This window comes from Solanum verrucosum, unplaced genomic scaffold, assembly GCF_900185275.1.
Source record: "Solanum verrucosum unplaced genomic scaffold, falcon-dt-bn FXZP01000102.1, whole genome shotgun sequence".
In the NCBI taxonomy this organism is placed as follows: domain Eukaryota; kingdom Viridiplantae; phylum Streptophyta; class Magnoliopsida; order Solanales; family Solanaceae; genus Solanum; species Solanum verrucosum.
The window spans coordinates 917,822-942,980 of NW_026019930.1; the positions used below are offsets into that span (position 1 = coordinate 917,822).

At 36.1% G+C, this 25,159-nt stretch overlaps 2 protein-coding genes and 1 pseudogene across 2 annotated transcripts; 1 reads left to right on the top strand and 2 right to left on the bottom strand.

Moving 5' to 3' along the window:
• Nucleotides 1–2,383: 2,383 nt before the first annotated feature.
• Nucleotides 2,384–3,951, top strand: LOC125831472 (uncharacterized). The gene is made up of 4 exons (XM_049510656.1): nucleotides 2,384–2,576; nucleotides 2,688–2,751; nucleotides 2,836–3,566; nucleotides 3,917–3,951. The coding sequence occupies exons 1-4, from the start codon at nucleotides 2,384–2,386 to the stop codon at nucleotides 3,949–3,951; spliced, it is 1,023 nt and encodes a 340-aa protein (XP_049366613.1).
• A 6,119-nt stretch (nucleotides 3,952–10,070) lies between these two features.
• On the bottom strand, nucleotides 10,071–15,312 carry LOC125831488 (glutamate receptor 2.9-like; annotated as a pseudogene).
• Nucleotides 15,313–16,911: 1,599 nt separating this feature from the next.
• Nucleotides 16,912–24,860, bottom strand: LOC125831497 (glutamate receptor 2.8-like). Its single transcript, XM_049510675.1, has 7 exons — nucleotides 24,704–24,860; nucleotides 19,940–20,308; nucleotides 18,709–19,770; nucleotides 18,451–18,626; nucleotides 18,017–18,329; nucleotides 17,519–17,925; nucleotides 16,912–17,409 (listed from the first exon to the last, which is right to left on the bottom strand). Exons 1-7 carry the CDS (start codon nucleotides 24,858–24,860, stop codon nucleotides 16,912–16,914), a joined length of 2,982 nt encoding a protein of 993 aa, XP_049366632.1.
• Between the last annotated feature and the right edge of the window lie 299 nt (nucleotides 24,861–25,159).

Below are 25,159 nucleotides of genomic sequence, written 5' to 3' on the forward strand. Positions count from 1 at the left end.
AAGACTTGAAGCAGGGGGCATTTGTAATCATTTAAAATTTATTAAATATAATTTTATAAGATGATTCGAATTATATTAAATTCATGAATATATTAGTCCAAATAAATATTATGGATTAATATAATTGGGCTAATTATTCAAGTCCAATAAATATGAATTTCTTTAAAGTCAAAATTAATTGATTTGGACTATATATGAGCCCAATTTGCTAAGTCCAATGTCATCTTATCCTAGAGGCCCATTCTTTTGGTGCCACATGGCAAATGACGTGGCATGCCAAGTCAAACAAATAAGCCAATAGAATCATGACATGTGTCAAAGTGACAAGCCCGCCCCATAAAGCTCATATGACATGTCACTTAAATCTGATTGGTCGAAGGGAATCATGTTCCAATCACAACTCCTCTATTCTAAAACTATAAATAGGGGTCCTCATAATTCATAATAGAAGACAGAAAATTCTAAACAAGAAGCTAGAGAAAATTCGTGGTACAAACGCCATAAAATTCTCTATAAAGCTACAAGTTTAAGAATTCAAGCACTTAAGTTCAAGAACGATCAAGATCAAGACTATCAGGTTTTTCCTTTTTTTTTTTATATAGATTTAATTATAGTCTCAAATATTTCCGGCGAAGGTCCATTATTTTCGATGAAAATAATTTTTCAGTGAAGTAATTGATTTTTTTCGATAAAAGTTTTCTTATAATTGTGATAAATGATTGGTAGTGAAAAGAAAATGAAGACAATGAATGGAAGATGTAATTCTATTAAAATGAAAGGTGGATAAGGGGTAGCTTAACTGGACATCAATGGTGTATTATCGATGTCGGTGAAAGGAATAAGATTTGATGGAGAAGAAAGGGGAGGCGATGGTATACTGACGATTGAGATACAACGGCCCAGTGCAAAGGGAAATTAGTTCTGATGGAGAAGATGAAGAAGAATGGTGGGGTGGGGTGGGAGTGGGGATGGGTTAATTCAAAAATCATTTTTGGTTTTTCTTTTTAAAATTCCTTTTGAATTATTTAAATAAAATTTTAAAAATAAGTTAATCCAATCGACACGTGTCATTATTTCATTGGTCTATTTAGTATGTTTATGTGTTTGAGATGCACGCATGTTTGTCTTTTTATTGATTATTATTTTGTGTTAAATAGGTATAAATTTGTTAAGATTTAAGTGTTCAATAGGTACGAGGCTACGTTGAGGTTTCTAATTGAAATATGCAAACAATTTTAAGGGAGCGCATATGACTTAAGCCAATAAAAAAGATGAAGGAGTATTTGATGAGTAAATAGGGACGGAGGAGTAATACACATTGTTAGGTGCGGAAAGCAGAGAATCCAGAATTAGATGCAAACAATGGAATAACAGTTTTGCTGACTAACATGGAGATAATAATGTTTCTCTTCTCAAATACGTATTCAAGGTACATTTTTTTTCTTTCTTCCACAATTTTAAAATAACACAATCTGATCCTTTAAATGCTTATTCAAGGTGAAACAATTCTCTCTTGCTTTGTATATGTATATATATTTGGCAGTTAGAGTTTAACCTAAATGATCCTCTCTTGTTACATGCTTTGTGGTCTACTATCTTTAATTTCCTCTTTGTAATCGACATTGTGTGTGGTTTATTTTATCTCAAAACTAAACATAATGCCTGTCATAGCTGCAGAAATGTTTATATGGCTGTTCCTATTCCTTTGAAATCTTTCATTTGCCACCTGCAAAACCTTTAGGAAAATAGAGGCAAATGCTTCCTTATTTACTTGGGTTCAACTTGTGAACCACTAATTTTGACTTAATAATAACATAATCAATGTAACCCCACTGGGTTGAGGTCGGGAAAGGGTGGTGTGAGAAACTGTTCCCCATATACTTTTTATAAAAAGTCAAGTATGATGAAATATAAGTTAGTTAGTTAAAGTTCACAGAGTTAGTTAACAGAGTTAGTTAGCATTGTTACTGTTTCACAGAGTTAGTTAGTTAGAGTTGGTTACAGAAAGTCAGATTTGCATAAAGTTGGTTAGCTAGCTTACAATTCGTGTATCTATATATATAGAGTCACATGTAACAATCACTACTTAATTTTTCATTCAATGAAACAGTTTCTTTTCCAGTTAGCTCTTCCAGAACTTTCTTCTTCCTTTCTCATATGAACTTGATTTCATCAATGGAGGAATTTGATTGTTTGGCATCACAATGTGTTGATTTTCTCATGGTATCAAAGCACAGGGCATAGATCCTATTTCCTTTCCGCATCTACAATAGTCTATGAGCTTCAATTCTCAAAGTTTTTTTTCGAGTTTCTTTTGCTGTTTCAATTTTGAGTTTCAGTTGTTGTTCCTCAAATTGAATTTGTTACTTGATCTCTTTTCGATATGGTTGATCAACAAGTTGATCCAATTCCAAGTGGTTCTACATCCACAGTTAGGATTGAGATTCCTAGTCCTTTCTATCTACACCCTTCCGAGAATGCAGGTTCATTTCTATTGCCTGGAGTTTTCGATGGTACTGGTTATAGATCCTGGAGGAGAGCTGTTCTTAGGGCCTTGTCAGTTAAGAGTAAGACAGGTTTTATCAATGGGAAAGTTGTAAAACCAAATCCAGATGATCCTAGCTTCCAGTAGTGGGAGAGGTGTGATGATATGGTAACCTCTTGGATTTTGAATTCCTTGTCACCAGATCTAAGGGATAGTCTGCAGTACGTTAACAATGCACAGGAATTATGGGCTGAATTGGAAGAAAGGTATGATTAGACTAATGGCTGTAAGCTGTACCAGCTTCAAAAGGAGATAAATGATCTTGTCCAAGGCACCTTGGATGTTACTAGATACTACACAAAAATGAAGAAACTTTGGGAAGAGATGAGCACTGTCGATGTAAGCTCTCAATGTAGTTGTGTTTGCACTTGTGGTGGTAAGATAAGGTTGGTCAAAGTTGAACAAGATAGAAGACTCATACAATTCTTGATGGGACTGAATGAAATGTACACTGTCATCAGAGGAAACATTCTCATGATGAGTACCCTGCCTAGTATGGCACAAGCTTTTGCCATTTTGTCTCAAGAGGAAAAACAGAGGGAAGTAAGACCTCACAACCACACAGCTTTGGACTCAACTTCACTGAATGCTCTTGCCAGTAGTACAGGATCTAAGGGAGGCCCCAGAACAAACTACAATTCCTCTAAATGGAGCACAGGAGTCTCTGGGAATTTGAATAACACAAATGTGTTTAGAGGTAATTCTAGCACCAGCAGGAGTTCCTTGTTTTGTGATTTCTGCAGGAGAACAGGTCACACAAGAGAAAGATGCTACAAACTTCATGGATATCCATCCAACTCGAAGTTTACCAAGGGGAAGAGTGTTGGTTCTGCAGCAAATATGTGCACCTCTGAGAATGATAGGAACCACTGTGAAGAAGACCCTGAGTTGAGGAAACAAATGCCTTTGAACTTGTCCAAAGATCAATATGAACAGCTGCTCAATCTTTTGGGATCCCTGCAGGTTGGACATGGAGCTCCTAACTCAGACAACATGCTAAGTGGAGCTGTGAATCTGGCAGGTATACTTGCTTGTTACTCTTCCATTACTGAGATATGTGATCTTTCTTGTAGATGTGTAAAATTAACTGCTGACTCTTGGATCATAGACTCGAGAGCATCACATCACATGACCTACAATAAAAACACTCTCACAAACATTAGACCATTACCATATCCTTTCCTTATCAGCCTACCTAATGGTTACAAAGTTAAAGTGACTGAGATTGGTGATGTATGTTTAAGTCCAGTTTTAACTCTACAGAAAGTGTTGTTTGTTCCTAGTTTCAAGTTTAATCTAATATCAGTTCATTGTCTAGCATTTCAACTCAAAGGTGTGGTAAGCTTTAACAGTTTTTCTTGTTTACTGCAGGGCCCTTCTCTGAAGAGCCCTCTGGAACTTGGTAGAGCCAAGAATGGCCTATATTTCCTATGTTCAAAGTGTCATAACTGTTGTTCATCTTCAACTAAGAGCAAAGGACCTCATGTCATTTCCAGTCATTGTACTTTTGTTCCTTCTTTAGTAAAGTGTAATGAGTTTTCAACATCATCTACTGTAAGACATTGTCCTGTTGATAATAAAGATGATTGTCCCAAACCTGGTTCTTCTTCATGTCATCTTACTGAATGTTCTTCTTTTATTGCTAAGTCTGATAACTCTCATACAGATGAACTCATATGGCATGCTAGACTAGGTCATGTACCTTTTGTAAAAATGAAAAGAATTCCAACTATACCTGTTCCTTTCTCTACCAAACAACCTTTCACTTGTGCCATATGCCCCATGGCTAGACAACCTAGAATGCCATTCTCAAATAGCACAACTATCACTAGTAAAATTTTTGAGTTACTTCACGTTTACCTATGGGGACCATATCACATTCCTACTCATGATGGTTATCACTATTTCTTAACCATGGTAGATGATTTCACTAGATCAACTTGGACACAACTGCTAAGGTGCAAAAGTAATGCTCTACAAACAATCAAGGCTTTCATATGTCTTGTGGAAAATCAATTCCATACCAAATTGAAGACCATCAGGTGTGATAATGGTCTGGAATTCACCTCTACTGAGGCCACTCAATTTTTCCAAGAAAAGGGAATAATACACTAGAAATCTTGTCCATATACACCTCAACAAAATGGCATAGTTGAAAGAAAACGCAAATACCTCCTTGAGACAGCAAGATCCCTTTTATTTCAGTCTAAATTGCCCATGAGGTACTGGGGAGAGTGTGTATTAACAGCCACATACCTTATTAACAGATTGCCTTCTAAACCTTTACAGAATAAAACTCCCTATGAACTACTGTACCATACACCACCTACATACTCTCATCTTAGAAGTTTTAGATGCCTATGTTTTCCCACTACTTTAAAAGCTCACAAGGACAAGTTTGAACCAAGGGTAACACCACACATTTTTGTTGGTTATCCTTTCAATACAAAAGGTTACAAGGTCTTAGATTTAGCTACCAAAAGAGTCCATGTATCTAGAGATGTTATTTTCCATGAGTCTGTGTTTCCTTTTGTACTTGCTCCTGATGGTTCTAGTTTTCCTTCTGTTTTAAAGCTTTTAATCCATCACTCCAACACTTCTACTTACACTCCATATTCAACAAGCATGTTTTCTAATGATGAATTACTGGACTTTAACACATCCCATGAAGTCCCCACTAATCAAGTAATCAATGATACTGCTGAAAACACAACCTCACCTGCAGGACAGAATACCCATTCACCATTAACCACCACACAATCCATGTCTGCTTCTGTTCCATCTTGTGATGTTGTACCTACTCTTAGAAGAACAACTAGACCACTTCATACTCCCACCTACTTGAAAGAATATAATTACACTCTATCTAACCTACATTCCACTACAAGTACCTCCAGCCCACATCACTCCCTCACTTCTTTTGTGTCCAACCATGATAGTGTTTGTTTCACCTCTTTATGTTCTAATAGTCAGCAGTTGATTGAAACTATATCACATGACTGTGAACCTTCTTCCTATGAAGAAGCAATCTTGTATCCTGCCTGGCAGAAGGCAATGACACAAGAATTTGAAGCATTGTATGCAAATAATACTTGGGAACTGGTCCTCCTACCCAAAGGGAAGAATGCTATTGGCTGTAAATGGGTATACAAAATCAAACATAAGGCAGATGGTAATGTGGAGAGGTTCAAGGCAAGGCTAGTAGTTAAGGGGTATACTCAACAAGCTGGTATAGACTATAATGAGACTTTTTCTCCTGTGGTTAAGATGACCACTGTTAGGACCCTTATCACCTTGGCTGTCAAGAGGGGTTGGAATCTGTATCAATTGGATGTTAATAATGCTTTCCTTCATGGTGACTTGAATGAGGAAGTATATATGACATTGCCACAAGGTCTTGCAGTGGACAGTCCACGTATGGTGTGCAGACTGAAGAAATCATTGTATCGTTTGAAACAAGCTAGTAGACAATGGTATGAAAAATTGGCCAGCAGTCTTTGTTCAAAAGGATACATACATTCAGATAGTGACTATTCACTATTTTATAAGAGAAAGGGAGCTTCTTTGGTGTTTGTTGCCATCTATGTAGATGATGTGATCTTGACTGGAACTGATTTGGAGGAAATCAATTCTTTGAAATCATTTTTGCATGATCAGTTCAAGATAAAGGATCTAGGTAGACTACACTATTTTTTGGGGTTAGAAATATTGTACAGGCCTGATGGAGTTCTCATTTCACAAAGGAAGTTTACCACTGACCTCTTGAAGGAGTTTGTGTCACGCCCCGAGCTACCCCCGAGACGCGGACACGGGACCTAGGACCACAAGTGATCCCAAGCTAACCCTGCTGGCATGATCATGAGCATACTAAAGATAATCAACTGATGCGGAAGCTAATTTATAAATAAATCTGAAAAGATGGGGAATACCTATTTACTATAACTGAATATATCAAATCTGAGAGTTTAATACAAAAGAAATATCAAACTCAAAACACTAAGCTGAATCTAACTATGTCTGAAATAAGCCTCTAAACTGACTAGAAATGTTGGGACATGCCCCAACTAGATCTAGTAAAACTGAAACTAAAGGACTAAAATACTGAAAAGAAACTCATGACTATTGTCCCCGAAGAATGAGGACTCACCAACTGATTCTGCTGAACTGAAGATCGAGAACTGATCTAAGCGTGATCTGGATACTGAAAACCTGAACCTACATCACAAGAAGATGTAGCGCACGTATGCGTCAGTACTTGAAAGGTACTGAGCATGCAAGATAGAGTAAAACTGAAAGAACATATAACTGAACAAAGCAATAAAGCAATGAAATAATCTGAACATGATATAGATACTGAATACTGAGCTAACTGAATGCAATGACCAAATTTATAACATGCTGAGACTGAATACTGACTGTACTGAAATATGGTCAATGCAATAGAGTCTGACTGAACTGTGGGAGCTACTAATAACCGACATAAAACCACATGAGCTAAATGTGGAGTCCGATGTATACGCCCCATCGAGAGGACCCAATATACCCTGCCAGAGGTATAGAGGCATGCTGGCGTGATCACTAAACTGATGTTGCCCACATAGGGGACTTACACCTACGTGGCTCGTAGTTCTGGGACTATATGGGTACGCTGAAACCCTAGTCCAACTCGGTATTATGCTACTCCCAATGAATTAAGTGGTTAACTAGTTATGACTGAATTTCTGTAAATACTGGATAGCTCGAAACTGAACATGCAAACTGAGAATGCAACAATTAATCTGATAATGATGCATTCATAAACTGAGGCATGTAAAACTGAATACTGAAATATCTGACCTAGCATGTGTAATTCAAGAACTAAAGAAATACATAGCTAGGGTTCTGAAATTCATGCGATAAACTGAGCAATAACTTGATTAATCTGATTTGGAACATTTAAATAACTAATTCATGATGATCTGCTGTAATTCTAGAAACCCTAGGTCTGTTCATAATCATGGAATCAAGAATCTGACTGAATTCTAGGGACCTAATGGGCGAAAGGAACCCACTAGTGAAATCCCACATACCTGGTGACGAATTCCACGGAGAAATTTTTTGATTTCGGGGCTGGAACTGAAGAAACCTCGCTGCGTTCTTGAACTAGGGTTCTTGACCTTTTTCTCCTCTCTTGCTTCTAATTTTCTAAGTTTGATTAATGATTTTGACTAAGGCAAGTTCTAGTTATGTTTCTAGGCTTAAACTAATTAAAACCTCATGATTTAGGGTCTAAACGACGTATCTTAGGGGTTAAACGAAATAGGAAAAGACCAAAAGACCCCTGAATTAACTGCTGTCGGAGTGACCTACGGATTGGACCTACGGGCCGTAGGTCAATCTACGGTCCGTAGATTGCGTCCGTAAGTCAAGCCTGTTCGACAGGCCTTCACTAAAACGAGCATAATTTTTTACTCGGAGGTCGGAATTTAGCAAACTCGGTGGCGTTGGAAAGATAATTCAATTATCTATCTAACCATATGTTATGGGACACATAATTCATTTTGTGCTAAAAGTTATGATCATCTGAAGTTGACCCATCAGAATTTTCAGCTAACTGGCTGCTAACCTTCGATCTACGGTCAGACCTACGGACCGTGGATCGAACGACGGTCCGTGCTGGTAAACCGTAGGTCATGTCAGAGGCTGGGTAAAGGAGGTCTTGATCCACGGACACAAACCACGGACCGTGGTCTGATCTACGGACCGTGGGTCTGTCCGTGGGTCGAGACTTAGCCAATTTTTCTGAGCTGGCTGGGGAGGGATTGCAGTGGTGAACCACGGTCCACCAGCATGGGCCGTGGTCTGACCTACGGTCCGTGGATGGTGACCGTAAGTTGCACCTGCAACTTCTCAAAATCTGCATTTTTGGTCTGTTTTGAATACGGGGTGTTACAGTTTGATTCTTTCAACTGTAAAGTTGCAGCCTCACCCCTTGATTGTACTGAAAAGTTGAAAGCCACAGATGGGAAGCCATTGTCTGATCCTACCTATTACAGGAAGTTGATAGGAAAACTTAACTTTCTTACAAATACTAGGATGGATATAGCCTATAGTGTGCAGCATCTCAGCCAATTTATGCAAACACCCAGAGAACCACACTTGAAAGCAGGTTATCATGTTCTTCGATACTTGAGACAAGATCCTACAATGGGAATCTTCATTTCAAACAAACCTGACCTTACTGTTAGTGCCTATTGTGACTCAGACTGGGCTGCTTGTCCTGATTCAAGGAAGTCAGTTAGTGGTTATCTAGTGCTTATGGGTGATAGTCCTATCAGTTGGAAGTCTAAGAAACAAGCCACAGTTTCTTTATCCTCTGCATAAGCAGAATACAGAGCTGTGAGACAAGTAGTAGGAGAGCTAGTATGGTTTGAAAGGTTACTGAATGAATTGTGTGTGCATTGCTCATTGCCAATACAGATTTTTTGTGATAGTCAAGCTGCAGTACACATTGCCAAGAATCCAGTTTTTCATGAAAGGACAAAACATATAGAGATCGATTGCCATTTTGTTCGGGACAAACTTCAACAAGGCCTGATCACACTTCACCACATCTCCACTGATTCACAGTTGGCAGACATTTTTACAAAGGCTTTAACTGGAGTTAAACATACTACACTATTAACCAAGTTGTCTGTAAACTCACTTACCTCCAACTTGTGGGGGGGTGATGAAATATAAGTTAGTTAGTTAAAGTTCACATAGTTAGTTAACAGAGTTAGTTAGCATTGTTACTGTTTCACAGAGTTAGTTAGTTAGAGTTGGTTACAGAAAGTCAGATTTGCATAAAGTTGGTTAGCTAGCTTACAATTCGTGTATCTATATATACAGAGTCACATGTAACAATCACTACTTAATTTTTCATTCAATGAAATAGTTTCTTTTCCAGTTAGCTCTTCCAGAACTTTCTTCTTCCTTTCTCATATGAACTTGATGTTCATCAATGGAGGAATTTGATTGTTTGGCATCACAATGTGTTGATTTTCTCAAAGTATATAAAGCAAATACAATAATTTCAACACGGAACGTAATACAAGTGGAAAACTGGTAGAATTTCAATGATTCTGACGATTCCAGATACTTAACTCATAATTTCAGAAGTGCAATGAATTCAATCTTAAGAACTTAAATGTTGAACCCATCATATCTAAATTCTAGAACCAGCTCTTGATACAAATAGATAATACATGAATATGTTCATTAACTTGGCATCAACTCATATTTATGCCCTCCAACTTTGGATGTACCCAAATAGACACTTAAACTTGTAAAAAGTTGAACAAATAAACACCAACGTCCAATGTGGCATCTTACATGGCAATTTGCGTCCTACATGGTGGTCCTAGTGGATAATGCCACGTAAGACTCATGTGTCTACTTGTTCAACTTTATACAACTAAGTGCCTACTTGTGCACACAAAAATTGGAAAGTATCAATGTGAAATGAGACCAAGTTAAAGGAATATTTAAGTATTATGCCATACAAATATTATGGCCAAGAGAGACGGTTTTAATGTCATCTGGTCAAACTAACCGTAAAGTTAGCTCATCTCTGTACAATCTCTTGTAGGGCTCTATTCAATCTCTCTTCAGTTTTCATGAACTGGAGTTCCAGGTTCTGTTGTAGAGAACCCTTCAGGTGCAGGGATGCTCCTAGGCAGTCGGAAATTCTGATGTCTAGGCTTTGAAAAGGAAGGTCGGGCAATACTTCAGGGGAAGTTTCACTTGCTGCGAACAACGTAGCCGTTTGTCTAACATTGCCTTCAGATGGATTTTCTGACTTAACATTAGAGTTGTCTTTCTCTTCACCAAAAACTTTTGCTATTGCAGAAATTTTTTTCCATATTGAATCATCAGTGGCTAAGATTTCTCTATTCTGATAAAGAAAGTTGAGGAAGAATAGGAGAAGAGCGGACCTGCTGATACACCAGCTATGAGGAAAAGTCCCTTAAAACTGTCTAGCGCGAGGCTATCAGATGTTATATCCATTATATCTTTCTGTGGACAATCTGTTTCATTCCCAAACCATTTCTGAATTATGTTATTCATATCTCCCTCCATCACCTTCAAGACTGCTCTTGATACATCTGGTACCAAAGGTGATCCTTTTGGAAATGCCTGTAAGAAGTTGTGTGATAATAAAAGATTAGATTGAGCGAACTACCGTGGATAGTATAATTTCAATTATGGAACATTTCCAGGCGCAGAGAGAATCTTACAAATCCAAAACCAGCAGTCTTGTAAGTCGGACCAACCATAGTATACTTCCTGCAATATTTATTGAGGAAGAGTCTGAGATAAGGTAGTTCATCAACAATTGCACCTACACCTCCATTTTTACTACCCCTTGAGAGTGCATCATTATACTCTTCCAATGTGCTATAACTCCTAAATTTGGAGCTGTCAAATTGCATGCCCTTCAGGACATCTTTGACAAAGGAACCTTTTTGGTACCCTACATATTCTCCATTCTTGATGAGATCATTGAGATCTGTTACAGTAGGTTGAAGCTTTTGTGCTGTTAACATAGATGTTAAGCTGGCTGTATAGCTTGATGTCAGCACCAGAACCACGAAAACCCACACAATCAGCACAAATCTTGTAAAGTTACTTGTTACCCTCTCTCCTGCAATAACCAGCCATATATGATTTGTTTAGAAATTCTAAAGTTCTCGTCTATAATTTGCTTTGAGTTAGAGACTTACTATGAGCAAAGAGAGAGTTGAGAAGAAAAACCATAATATCATCCCAACTTGCTTGCATTTGGGTCCTCGAAACTCTTCGTTTACACGATGCTCCAGTACCCACACAACAAAACCAATGAAAACAAAGAATGCTCCAGTTGTCATCCAAAGTTCTCTCTTTAGAGGTTTCACGAAAATCCAAGCATTCTTCTTGTCATCATCCTTTACTGGCACAACTGCAGAAATACCCGACTCTGTAAAAGGTAATGTGAAATCCACATACTTGGATCGGTTCGCTGAAATGGTCATGTCACCTATAACTGCATCATGTTTCTGGTTTAAGTAAACAATGGTTGGTTCAGTGCTTTTGCCAAAGAAAAAGCAAAATAAGAAAATCCAAAGGGAGCATGTGGGTAAGGTATTCCGCCAAAGAGGCTAATTCAAACAAGGATTAGATATTACCTTAAAAAAGAGCTTATAAGCAAGATCATCATTGTAAGAAATATAGGAAAAGAATATTATTGAATTGTTGTTATTTACATTATTACATTGAGACCCTATTTATAGACCCTAGAATACAATCTTTTACCAAGTAGGATACTATTTAGTATTCCTATTTCTATTTCTATTACTATTCCTATTCTAATAGGATTGTATAAACCTATTCCTATTCTAATAGGATTGCATAAACATATTCCTATTCTTACACTCCCCCTCAAGCTAGTGTATACAATTCATGTACCTAGCTTGTTACAAATGTAATTAACACGAGGACTGATGAGGGGCTTGGTGAGATATCTGCAAGTTGATCACTCGACTTCACAAAATTGACAATCAATCTTAATGTGCTTGGTCTTCTCATGAAATACTGAATTTGATGCAGAATGCCGATAAAACACAGAGTGATAAAATTACAGTGTTGGAACTTCCCAAACCAATGCCGATAAAACACAGAGTGATAAAATTACAGTGTTGGAACTTCCCAAACCAAGCTTGCAAAGACTGTTTCAGACCATAGAGTGACTTACGTAATCAACATACAAGGCTACTAAACTCCCCCTGAGCAACAAAATTAGGTGGTTGCTCCATATAGACTTCTTCACAATGCAGCGGTCGTTGTAAGTGCTCAAAATCTAGTATAAAGTATATGGATCATGTTGAAATCAATAGACGAGTCGATATCAAACAAGTCACCGAAAAACTGGCCAGAACATGCTCATATGTCGGAGTACTAGATTTGATGGCTAAAAGTGGTCACAATCTAAGAAATAAAATTATATGGATAGGGTCAGAATGATGTCACAACCCAACTAGAAAATAGAAAAAATATAGGATAGTTCGAATTGATGGAACAACCCTATTGAAAAAGAGAAATAATATGAGTAGGGTCGGAATGATGGCACGACCCTGCTAAAAAAGAAAAATTATACGGGTAGGGTTGGAATGATGGCACAACCCTACGCAAATCAGATTTGAGGAGTCACCGGAAAGACGAATGGAACTATGCAAATCAAATCTGAGGAGTCACTGAAAAGACACATGATGCTATGCAACTCAGATATGAGAAAATAGTTCGAAAAAATCCACGGTACTACACAAATTAAATATGAAAAGTAGTCCGAAAAGATGCACGGTGCTACACAAATAAGATATGCAAAAAAAAGGTAGTCACCAGAAGGATGGCATGGTGCTACACAAATTAAATATGAAAAAATAGTCACTGGTACGGTGCTACACAAATTAAATATGAAAAAGTAGTCACCGAAATGATGACACGGTGCTACACAAATTAGATATAAGAAAGTAGTCACCGGAATGATGGCACGGTGCTACACAAATTAGATATGAGAAAATAGTCATCGGAAAGATACACGGTGACGGCTAACATAATCGTTGGCCAGACGGGCAGCATATATTAGTAATAGCCGCTCGCCGGCAGCGTAAGCTCTTAGATTTTCTACCAAGATCGTAGAGGCTCTGATACCATGTAAGAAATATAGGAAAAGAATATTATTGAATTGTTGTTATTTACATTATTACATTGAGACCCTATTTATAGACCCTAGAATACAATCCTTTACCAAGTAGGATACTATTTAGTATTCCTATTTCTATTTCTATTACTATTCCTATTCTAATAGGATTGTATAAACCTATTCCTATTCTAATAGGATTGTATAAACCTATTCCTATTCTAATAGGATTGCATAAACATATTCCTATTCTTACAATCATATCCTGGAGAATTGGGGCTACGTGTTATTGGAACTGGAACAAATTCGTAAGGGACAGCATAAGGCAAAGATTGGATGACTTCTTTGAAGACATCTGCACAGAAACCAGTTGCAGTAACTGCTTGTGTTTTTGAATCTCTTTCCACTTTAATGAATTCCTGCAGCCCTCCTTTGACAAGAACTCCAACCCTTGGCTTCTTCCCGCTGTGTGGGTATTTCCCAGCCTCTCGGAGAAATAGTAGATTCACCGGGCCAAATGATGGCTCCTAGTTGCTTATTATTACTCTTAGCTGTTTTACCATCTATCTCCAGTTTATATGAAATTCCATCCTTCTCTGTCCAGAATCCAACGCTTCTCTGTCCTGTCCCAACTATATTCACAATTTGATATGGAGATGGATGCAATTCTCCATTGATGAGACGGAATTCACCACTTAGTGCTGTTTTTAGCACTGTGTCTTGCATAGAGTCAAGGAGCAGAGATCCCAATTCTGAGGTTCCATGTGCATCTAGGTCCGTTAAGTTCTCTCTAGTGTCTGGTTTCTGGAATTTTGGGATAGCAGTGCTGCCCATTTCCACTACTGCTTTTGCTAATACGGTGATGCTATCATATGCCCATAGCCCAAAAACGTTGAGTTCAACTGGATCCATGACTGGATACACTTGACGAAATCTCTTTCTCCATCTCTTGGTGAATATGTCAAGCTAATTTGATCTTGGAACATAAGATTTTACACCTGGAACATCTTGCATTGATGACTCAATTACTGTAGGATCTACCAGGTCCAGAAGACTTGTTAGCACATCTGTGATTATCCATGCATATCCACTGCTCATCATCCCGGCTTCTTTGGCCTTGAGGAAAAGACGGGAGGCCAGAGATGATTCTAAGTGTACGCTGAACACCCTAGTCTGCATTGTATTCAACTTGTATAGCTCCCTGAAGATCTGATCATCACTGGCTGAAGGAGAAATACCACTTCTATAGGAGACTAAACTGTTGTTTTCCAGCAAGGCATCTGTCAAATGTGGAAGTATCCTGCTTCCATAGGGGCTATCCTCATAGATTACTACAACCTCCCTCCAATTATAGTTTTTAACAATTGCCGCTATGGCTTTAGTCTGGCTGGAAGAAGGAAGTGCTCCTCTGATGAAGAAGGGATTTTCCTTGACTGAAAGTGAAGGACTAGTTGCTGGAGAAATGATAGGGACTTTTACTCGGTTCCCTAAGTCAATCACAAAATCAGTTTGTGTAGACATTTGGGGCCCAAAGATGGCTTGTACTTGAACATCCTTTAGCAAGTATATGGCTGCACATACACAATCAGACTATAAGGAATTGTCTGATCAGAAAACCAAAGGGAAAAAAGAAGAAAAGAGAAAAAGATATGCTAGCTTAACAGAAGTAAATCATGGAGCTGAATTAATTTACCTGCAGATGCTGCTTCAACATCATCTTTCTTGGAATCCCTCAAGTGAGGGACTATCCTAATAGCTCTGGGACTAGCGGCGGCATGGTAATCTTCAAGAGCTAGTAAGATAGATATGTGCATTACTTTTGCCACAACTGTTTCCATATCAAGAACAATACCCACATCCAACTTTACAACACTAGTTTCATCTTCACCTCTTATTGGAATTACATAGTGGCAAAAGCTAATAATGGAGACAAGTTGAATGAAGAGAATTAGGCAGTAGTATCTTTGATTTTGCATTTGAAAAACTCTGGTAGCAAATAGTCTGAGAGTTGGGAAAGAAGCAATTCTGCTTGTGCAAGTAATTAGCCACTTTCTAGAGATGTGTCTAATAATCTCTTAACTGTGTGGCTCTAGATATATGGTTTCAGAATCTGGGAACTTCATATACTTGGACCAGTAAATACCTTACAAAACTATAATAAGGCAATGTAGAAAGAAAAGTCAAAGATAAAGTTTCCAAAGAATAATTGAGAGAGGACTTTTCATACATTCTTAACTAGTAAGTTCCCTCCTCAATTTGACCCAATAAAAATCTGACAAACGAATGCAGTGACAAAAACTCATTTGATTGACCTTGGAATGGTGCTTATTTTACATGGTTCCTGTTTATACTTGGTCATTAGTAACTTGCTTGGACACCAAATAATGAAACAACACCCACCATTGGGCCGATCTAGGATTTTCATTCATGGGGGATTTGTAAATAAAAATGTAAAAAGTATTAATTTCCTTGGACACTCAATAATGAAACAACCACCACCATTGGCTCTAGTGGCTTGCTGATTCAAGATTTTTACTCTGAGAGTTTCGAAAAATAAAAATGTAAAAGATAATGCAGTCCTTGAGAATTGAACCTTGGACATTGGGGTGTATTTTGAATTTCCTGATTTGCGGAGCTAACCTTTTGCATGTTATTTAAGGGATTCACAATTTATATGTACATCAACATAGAAAATATATCCTATATATACATTTAAATTTTTTGTCGAGGGGGTTTGGGTGAACACTCTCCCGCACTTGATTGGCTCATTGACACTGTTATTGTTAGTGCAAGAGGAAACTGCTAGGGAAGTTGCCTATGATATATGTTGAAGCAGATGGGATATAAGATTCCGATTTGATGGGTTCAATATTTAGGTTCTTACCATTGAGCCCATTACACTTTGAAATTATGGGTTCATGTTCTATTATTTCTTAAAATTTTAGTGAATTGTCACATATACTTTTATGATCCGTGTCGAAAATGCAAATCTTATGCTTATATTCGCTATCTGCCCTGTGTAACTGAACATATTACTGTTTGTCTTCCATGTAGCAGTGATCCTAAAACCTTTCCTTATTTATGATCTGTAACTATGTTCTTATCCTCTAGGCTAGTTCTAGCACCTGCATTATAAATTCACTACTACTAGATCTTTCTTTCTTATTTAATTTGGGATTTCCAGATTGCTTTTTCTTATAAAAAAATTGCACAAATCTCTCATGTGGTTATTCACATATAACCCCCATTATTTCATATTCTATATAAGAATTATGTAATCAAAAAATAATTTAGCATCTTATGTGTTGATTTTATTGTTTTTGTTCTATTATTGTAACATAACAAAACTACCTCAATTGAATTTCTTGAAAACGGATGCATGTATTGAATTCTTTCATTCCACACATATAACTTCTTTTAATTATATTCCAAACATAAGTACAACAACAACAACATAAGTAGTGATGAAAAAAACAAAGTGAACATAAAATTGCTAAAGAAACAACTAAGAAAAAGTAAGGATTGAATCCATCTAATGGAATCCTGGAGGCCACCTCTTGATGCTAATATTATGGCCAAGACCTAATGTAAACTGATTTAACTAACCCTAAAGCTAGTTCATCTCTGTACAATCTCTTGTAGGGCCCTATTCAGGTGTGTCACAGTTATGTTAGCAGCTATATATGTGTAATCTTTCTTCAATCGTGCCTGACATTGTTTCATGAACTGGGGTTCCAGTTTCTGTTGTAGAGAACCCTTCAGAAGCAGGGGATTCTCCTAGGCCATCAGAGATTCCGATTTCTGGGCTTTGCAAAGGAAGGTTTTTTGACATAGAATTAGAGTCGTCTCTCTTTAAATCAAAGACTTTTGCTATTGCACAAAGCTTTTTTCCTATTGAATCATCAGTGGCTAAGATTACTCTATTCTGATAAAGGAAGATGACGAAGAATACGGGAAGAGCAGAGCCTGCTGATACACCAGCTATGAGGAAAAGGCCCTTAAAACTATCGAGCGTGAGACTAGATGCTATAGCCATTCCATCTTGCTTTGGACAATCTGTTTCATTCCCAAACCATTTCTGAATTATGTTATTCATAGTCTCTCCCTCTATCACCTTCAAGACTGCTCTTGAGACGTCAGGTACCAAAGGAGATCCTTTTGGAAATGCCTGCAACAAGTTGTGGGAAAATTAAAGATTAGATCATTGAGTAAACCACTAACCACTCTAAATAAATGTCAACACTTGCTGAAGCATCAGTTAAGTACAACAATGTTACAAATCCAAAGCTGGCAGCCTTGTATGTCGGACCAACCATAATATACTTCCTGCAGTATTTGTTGAGCAAGAGTCTGAGATAAGGTAGTTCATCAACAATTGCACCAACACCTCCATTTTTACTACCTCTTGAGAGTGCATCATTATACTCTTCCAATGTGCTACAACTCCTAAATTTGGAGCTGTCAAATTTCATGCGTGTCAAGACGTCTTTGACAAAGGAACCTTTTTGGTACCCTACATATTCTCCATTCTTGATGAGATCATTGAGGTCTGTTATAGTAGGTTGAAGCTGTTGCACTGTTAACATAGATGTTAAGCTGGCTGTATAGCTTGATGTCAGCACCAGAACCACGAAAACCCACACAATCAGCACAAATCTTGACAAGTTACTTGTTATCTTCTCTTCTGCAACAACCAGTCATATATAGGATTTGTTGAGAAACAAGGAGAAATCTTAAACTTTTGGTCTATAATTTGATTTGAGTTAGAGACTTACTATGAGCAAAAACGAGAGTTGAGAAGGAAAACCAAAATATCATCCCAACTTGCTTGCGTTTGGGTCCTCGAAAATCTTTGTTTACACGATGTTCAAGTGCCCAAACCACAAAACCAATGAAGACGAATAATGCTCCGGTTGCTATCCACAGCTCGGCCTTTAAAGGTTTCAAAAAGATCCAAGCGTTCTTCCTATCATCATTCCTTACAGGCACAACTGCAGAAATACTCGACTCTGAAAAAGGTAATGTGAAATCTACATACTCAGATCGGCTTGCTAAAATGGTAATAACACCTACAACCGCATCATATTCCTGGTTCAAGCAAACATTGATTATTTCAGTATTTATTGTTGGTCGCAAAATCAGAACATAGATAAGAAGTCCAAAAAAGGAGCATGTAAGTGAGTTATTCAGCTGAAGAGGTTAATTTTACCTTAGAAGTGATCTTGTGAACAAGATCATCATAGTTTTGAGAAGTTGGGCTATGTGCTATTGGAAATGGAATAAATTCATAAGGGACAGCATATTTCAAAGATTGGATGACTTCTTTGAAGACATCTGGCCCTAAACCAGTTGCAATTACTGCTTGTGTCGTTGGATCTCTTTCCACTTTAATGAATTGCTCCAGCAACCCTTAACTTCTTCCCACTTGTGGGTATTTCCCAGCCTCTCGGAACAATAGTAGATTCACCAGGCCAAATGATGACCCCTAGTTGCTTATTATTAGTTTTATCTGTTTTACCATTCATCTTCAGTTTATGCAAAATGCCATCCTTCTCTGTCCAGAATCCAATGATTTTATCTCCTTTCCCAATTATATTCACAATCTGATATGGGGATGGCTGCAGTTCTCTATCAACGATACAGAAATCACCACTTAGTCCTGATTTTAACTCTGTGTTTTGCATAGAGTCAATGAGCAGGGATCCCACTTCCGAGGTTCCAAGTGCATCTAGGTCTGTTATGTTCTCTCTAGTGTCTGGTTTCTTTAATTTTGGGATAGCAGTAGTGCCCACTTTCTCTACTGCTTCTGCTAATAAGGTGATGCTCTCATATGCCCATAGCCCGAAAACATTGAGTTCTACTTGGTCCATGTCTGGATACTCTTGACGGAATCTCTTTCTCCATCTCCTGGTGAACATGTCAAGCTCCTTTGATTTTGGAACATAAGATTTTAAACCCAGAACACCTTGCATTGATGACTCAATTACTGAAGTATCTACCAGGTCCAGAAGACTCGTCAGCACATCTGTGATGATCCATGCATATCCACTGTTCATCATCCCGGCTTCTTTGGCCTTGAGGAAAAAGCGGGAGGCAAGATTTTCTTGCAAGTGCACAATGAACACCCTGGTCTGCATTGTCTTCAACTTGTATAGCTCCCTGAGGATTTGATCATCATTGGCTGAAGGAGAAATACCACTTCTATAGGAGACTAAAGTATTGATTTCCAGCAAGGCATCAGTTAAATATGGAAGTATCCCGGTTCCATAGGGGCTTTCCTCATAGATTACTACAACCTCCCTCCAATTATAGTTTTTAACAATTGCTGCAATGGCTCTAGTCTGGCTGGAAGAAGGAAGTGCTCCTCTGATGAAGAAGGGATTTTCCTTGACTGAAAGTGAAGGACTTGTTGCTGGAGATATTATAGGAACTCTTACTCTGTTCCCCAAGTCAATCACAAAATCAGTTTGTGTAGACATTTGTGGCCCGAAGATAGCTTGCACTTGGACATCTTTTAGCAAGTATATGGCTGCACATACACAATCAGACTATAAGTAATTGTCTGAACATCTCTTTCAAAATAGGAAAACCAAAGAGGAAAAGTAATATCTTAGAGAAAAAGAAAAAGTGAATCTTTTGAAGCAAAGAGAGAGATAATCCTAGTTTATCATAGGTAAAGCTTAGAGCTTGAGTTTTACCAGCTGATGCTGCTTCAACATCATCTTTCTTTGAATCCCTGATATGAGGAACTATCCTTATGGCACCGCGACTAGTGTTGGCATGGTAGTCTGCAAGAGCTAGTAAGATTGATATGTGCATTACTTTTCCCACATCTGTTTCCAGATCAAGAATTATGCCCACATCCACCTTTACAGCACTAGTGTTATTATCTTCACCTCTTATTCCAATTACATAGTGGCAAAAACCAATGATGGAAACAAGTTGAATGAAGATAATTAGGGATTTGCATCTTGGATTATGCATTTGAAAAACTCTAGTAGACAGTAATATGAGAGCTGGACAAGAAGCAGATGTGCTTGTGCAAGATATATAACCAAACCTTATAACTGCAGAAAGAAAAGTCAAAGTTTTTCAAGAATAACAAATGGTTTAAAATATTACTTCTTGTCTGATTCTTAAAGAAAGAGGACTTTTCACACTTGTTAGACCACAAGCTAGTAAAGACTCCTCCTAAGTTTTGACCAAATCAATAAATGACTAAATGAACATAGTGACAAAATTGATTGGTACTCATTCTCCCAATTATAACCTATGACATTTGTGTATTTATTTGATGACTATCTAGAGTCTATTAAAAGGACTTCCCACATTTTGGCTAAGTCATGCATGGTGAAAGTTGAGAGCTAGCTCAGTTCCAAATAAGTAGAAGAGACCATTGTTTCTATGACTTGGAAAAGTGTAGCTATGACGAGTAATCTTTAGCTTACACGGTTTCAGTTTAGAATTGGTCAGTAGTATTAACCAAACAAAGCAAACACACCCAACATGGAAATGGAATCTTGGAATAAGGATGGCTGGGTAATTAGGGGTTTGGGGTTCTAGATTTTAGAACAGAACAATAACTTTAAATATAACCGACAAATTAACGAACGACAATATATAAGAAACGAGATTTTTTTATTTTTTTTTTTTGCTTTTTCTAATTGTTGATCTTATATTTTTTTAATTAATTTTTATTTTTATTTGTGAGGTTTGCATAAATAGCCGAAGAGGTTCAAACCCACAACTCTAGCATGGGAAAGCATTCCCAAGACCCCTTCCTTACCACTAAGCCATCAATTAGTTTTGTTAAGGGGTTCACAAGTTAATATACATATATATTTATTTAATTTTTTAATACAAGTATAGGATTTACGGAAAAGCTATTGGGTTCGCCCGAACCCCCACTAAGATAGGCATAAAAGTATCAATACATTTATTTTTATGAAGGTAAATACCATTAGATGTAACTTTTCAAGAATGAAAACATGTATTAAAACAAAGCTGAAAAGAGTAATAACATAAGTGAGAAAAAAGACAAGAAATGTAGAGAGACAAGAGAGAGTTTTCTTATTCTTCCAAGTATAATCAAGTGTTTTCCAAATCTTCAAATGCATAACACAATCTCAAGACCTCTATTTATATGGTTATAAAAAGGCATACAAAGAGATAACAATAAACATGATATTAATTTTTGAGAATGTAGGGAAGATCAAGGGGTGTAGAAGATAAATGAGAAGATGGTGAAGGTGTGAGTATTATTACATATAATGGTGAAATTACACCTTGAAGTTATGGACATCCACATAAATATAATATATTTACAACAAAACATTAATTATATATAAATAATAACTAAATTAAAAATGATGAGAAAAACATAAAAATGCCCCAAAAAAGGAGAAAAAAATTAAATATGAATAGAGGTCATAGAGAGATGTCACATCACTTTGTCTATATCTAGCTTTATTATATATATATATATATATATATATATATATATATATAAAGTAAGAATAGAGGTCATAGAGATGTGCCACATCACCTTGCCTATATCTAACTTTATTATATATATAGATTTTTCTTCAATTTTTGTTGGTTTTCTCTTTTTAAATTTATTTATGTAATACGTAATAATAAATATTAAAAAAAAAAAAGAGCCTTATTTTCCCCCAATTTTCATTGGTTTTTTCTTTTTAAAATTTATTTATGTAAATATATTCTTTTTAAAATTTATTTATGTAATTTTATTTTTTTTGGAATATTTATATATTTATTATATTTTTAATAGCTCAAAAAAAATTAATTCAATTATTCAACTTTTCGTCTCCCACTATAATTGTCTTCTTTATTAGATATCTTAATATGCATTTATGTATTCTTCCTCCAATCTTTAAAATTCTTAATTTTAGTTTTTAATTGTGCATTGTATATTAAAAATTAGGCAAAAAAAAAAAAGAATGCATAATTATATCTTTTTTAAAAAAAAAAAAGATTTCCATTTATGTGCCCCTTCCTTACCTATTATTATTGTATTCATTCTTCAAAGCACACAAATTGTAGATAGTCATCCGAAATACAATTATATAATCTAAACTAGTGTTGTTTGTTTGTGTATTTGATTTTTGGGACAGTTTGGCTTTTTTGTAGAGTACTAATGATGATGACAAAGACCAACACTAACTATAAATGGGACAAAAAAAGTACATCAAGTACATAGAGAATCTTTATAATAAACTTTGATTAGTTTTGAATTGAGACGCAATTATTATTGTCATAATAAAATTGGGAGATAATTTAAATAAAGAAAAATATCAATCACTAAAGAATATGGTGTAATGAATGGGTGGTTGCTTTTTTAATTAGAAGTTTTAGATTGAGTTTTGAATATTGAAAATTAATTTGATAGGGAATCGCTTTTCCTCGAATTAGATCGTACGCGAAGTAAATTCAAATTAATAGAAATAAAAATAATAATAATGATCTATATATTGATTGGGGTTTGGGGGGAGGGGGGTAGTGTTTAGCACAAACAAGGTGAGACTTGATCAAAATTGTTTGACTTTGAGTTTTTATATTACTTATAAATAAACGGAGAAATAATATGTGATAAAATCTATGTTTTTATACTTTATAAAAATATTGTTAAATGAGTGTCTATTGAATCCTTTTGGAATAGTACATTTTGATGAATTCAAAAGTGTGATATCATTTTTAGAAAAATGAATAACATAAAAAGTAATTAATAGTGACTTTTTTTTATGTCAATTAATATCTATACGAAATATCATATACAATGTGACTCAAGTCTAGATCGGATGAGTTATTTTTATACTCTCTTTCTCTCTTGTTTAACTCAAGTTATTCTACTTTTATAATAGTTAAAATAACTCGTTTCAAAAAAATTATATCTACGTTAATATATGTAACGTTCATAAATTTTCTTACTGATAAAAGTAAAAACAATTTAGAATCATACTTCTATCTAGTAATAATACTGATGAATTTAATTCTCACCTCCCTGATTTTTTTTAATTAAAATAATAATAAATAAAAATATGTGGAAAAAAAAGGGAAGTCAAATAAATTGAAGTTGTGAAATCTTGGCTATATGGAGTTTCAAGGGTCAGTAATTTTCAAAATAAATAAATTGAAAATGGTATTTATGGTTTTGTTTATTGTGTTTGATTTTGATGTTTGAATAAAAATATTACTCTATATAAAGTTGTTATTTTTTTTTTCTAAATTACTCACTTTTTACATGGAAACATTTCTTTTATTGGTCCTTTTTTAAATTTTGAATATGACTAATTCTTATAACAGAAAAGTTGGAATAATTTTCTTAAAACAATGTGAGTGGAATTTTGTATTTTTTATTTTAAAAGTATGCCACGTAGGTCCATTAGACGTTTTATTTAGGATATACTTCAACTGGTACGGAACTTCGGAGAAAAAAAAATGGTACGGAACTTTTAATATATTTTTTAAACTTATTTGTCCTTTTCAATTTCTTGGTACGAATTTAACCAACTTTGTACGAAATATTATCTTTTGGAAAAAAGGTCAAAAATATCCTTCAACTTTATTTTATTGATAGATTATGTCCTTACCATTAAAGTGAAGTTAGTTCTACTTCTACCGTTACTAATTTTACCATATATACCCTTCATTTGACGGAAAGCTCCAAATCAACTCAAATTGTTCAATTTTAATTAAAATAACCCGATTTTCTCTTTTCATCCAAATCTGACCCACTAAACCTAATGAATTAAGGAAATACCAAATTAAAACCCAAACCCATCTCTCTAATATTCTTCATCTCTTTCATTTTCTTCATATCTAATCCAAACCTGATTTTCTCTTTTAGTTTCTTTATCTGTAAATAAACCCATGCCCCGACTCCTCTGAATACATTTAACTCATTTCTCTTACCCATTCTCAAAAGAACACTTTAAAGAAACCATTTCTTAGCTTCTAACATCAATACTACTGCTTCTTCTTCTTTCAGTTCCTCTTTTTTTTCTTTTTATTAGAATTTTTGGGATTGGTTTGATTCTTGATTTCTTCAATCAAACATCTCAGAAATCAGTAGCTCAAATCAATTTCCATGGAAGCTATGCAATTACTTCACTCGCTTGTTTTATCTTCGCCATATTTTATCAGTACATGAAAGATCGTCGTCAACGATTCAGGATTATCTCTGCCAATTTCAGGAGGAATTACCCTCCGCCGCCGGAAAATTGTATCAAATGATATTTCAAAATTTAAGTTTGAAAATCACGGAGGTTAAGTGACCATATTTTCGAAAGTATTGAAAAACAAAGGGAAATCGGGAAAAATATGTGGGAATCCGTCTTGGTTTCACACACTGCTTCTGTCAAGTTCAAATTTCAAACTCCAAAACCCAGAAATTGTATAACAATAAGGCCATGGATGAAGAACTGCAGCTCAATTCGATGTGCCGGAAGAGCCAATCGATGGTCCCTTAATGGCATGAATGTCCTTGTCACTGGTGGAAGATGGCACTAGAGGCATTGGATCCGTAATGCTCCCCTTCTTTACACTTTTCCGACCGTCAGCGGTAAGTGGAACTCGACGAGCTCGCCGTTGATAATCCATGTGCCTGTGCTTTGTTGAGAAGCTAGTAAAATGTACAGTTGTCACTTAGTTCTAACAGACTAGTTAAGTTAACAAATCTAGTTTGTTAGAATCTGTTAGTTTGTTAGCTTATTAACTGACTGTATATATAGATGAGATAGTATTAGAATGAATGTAGTAGTAATAATGATTCTCTTGTAAAGACTTTCAGTGTTGAAGAAGAAGTTTTATCTCCATTGTTAAGCAAGCTGATCTTCTATTCATTACTGGAGTATCTCGATTCTCTGATCTTAACATGGTATCAGAGCGTGGGCGAATGT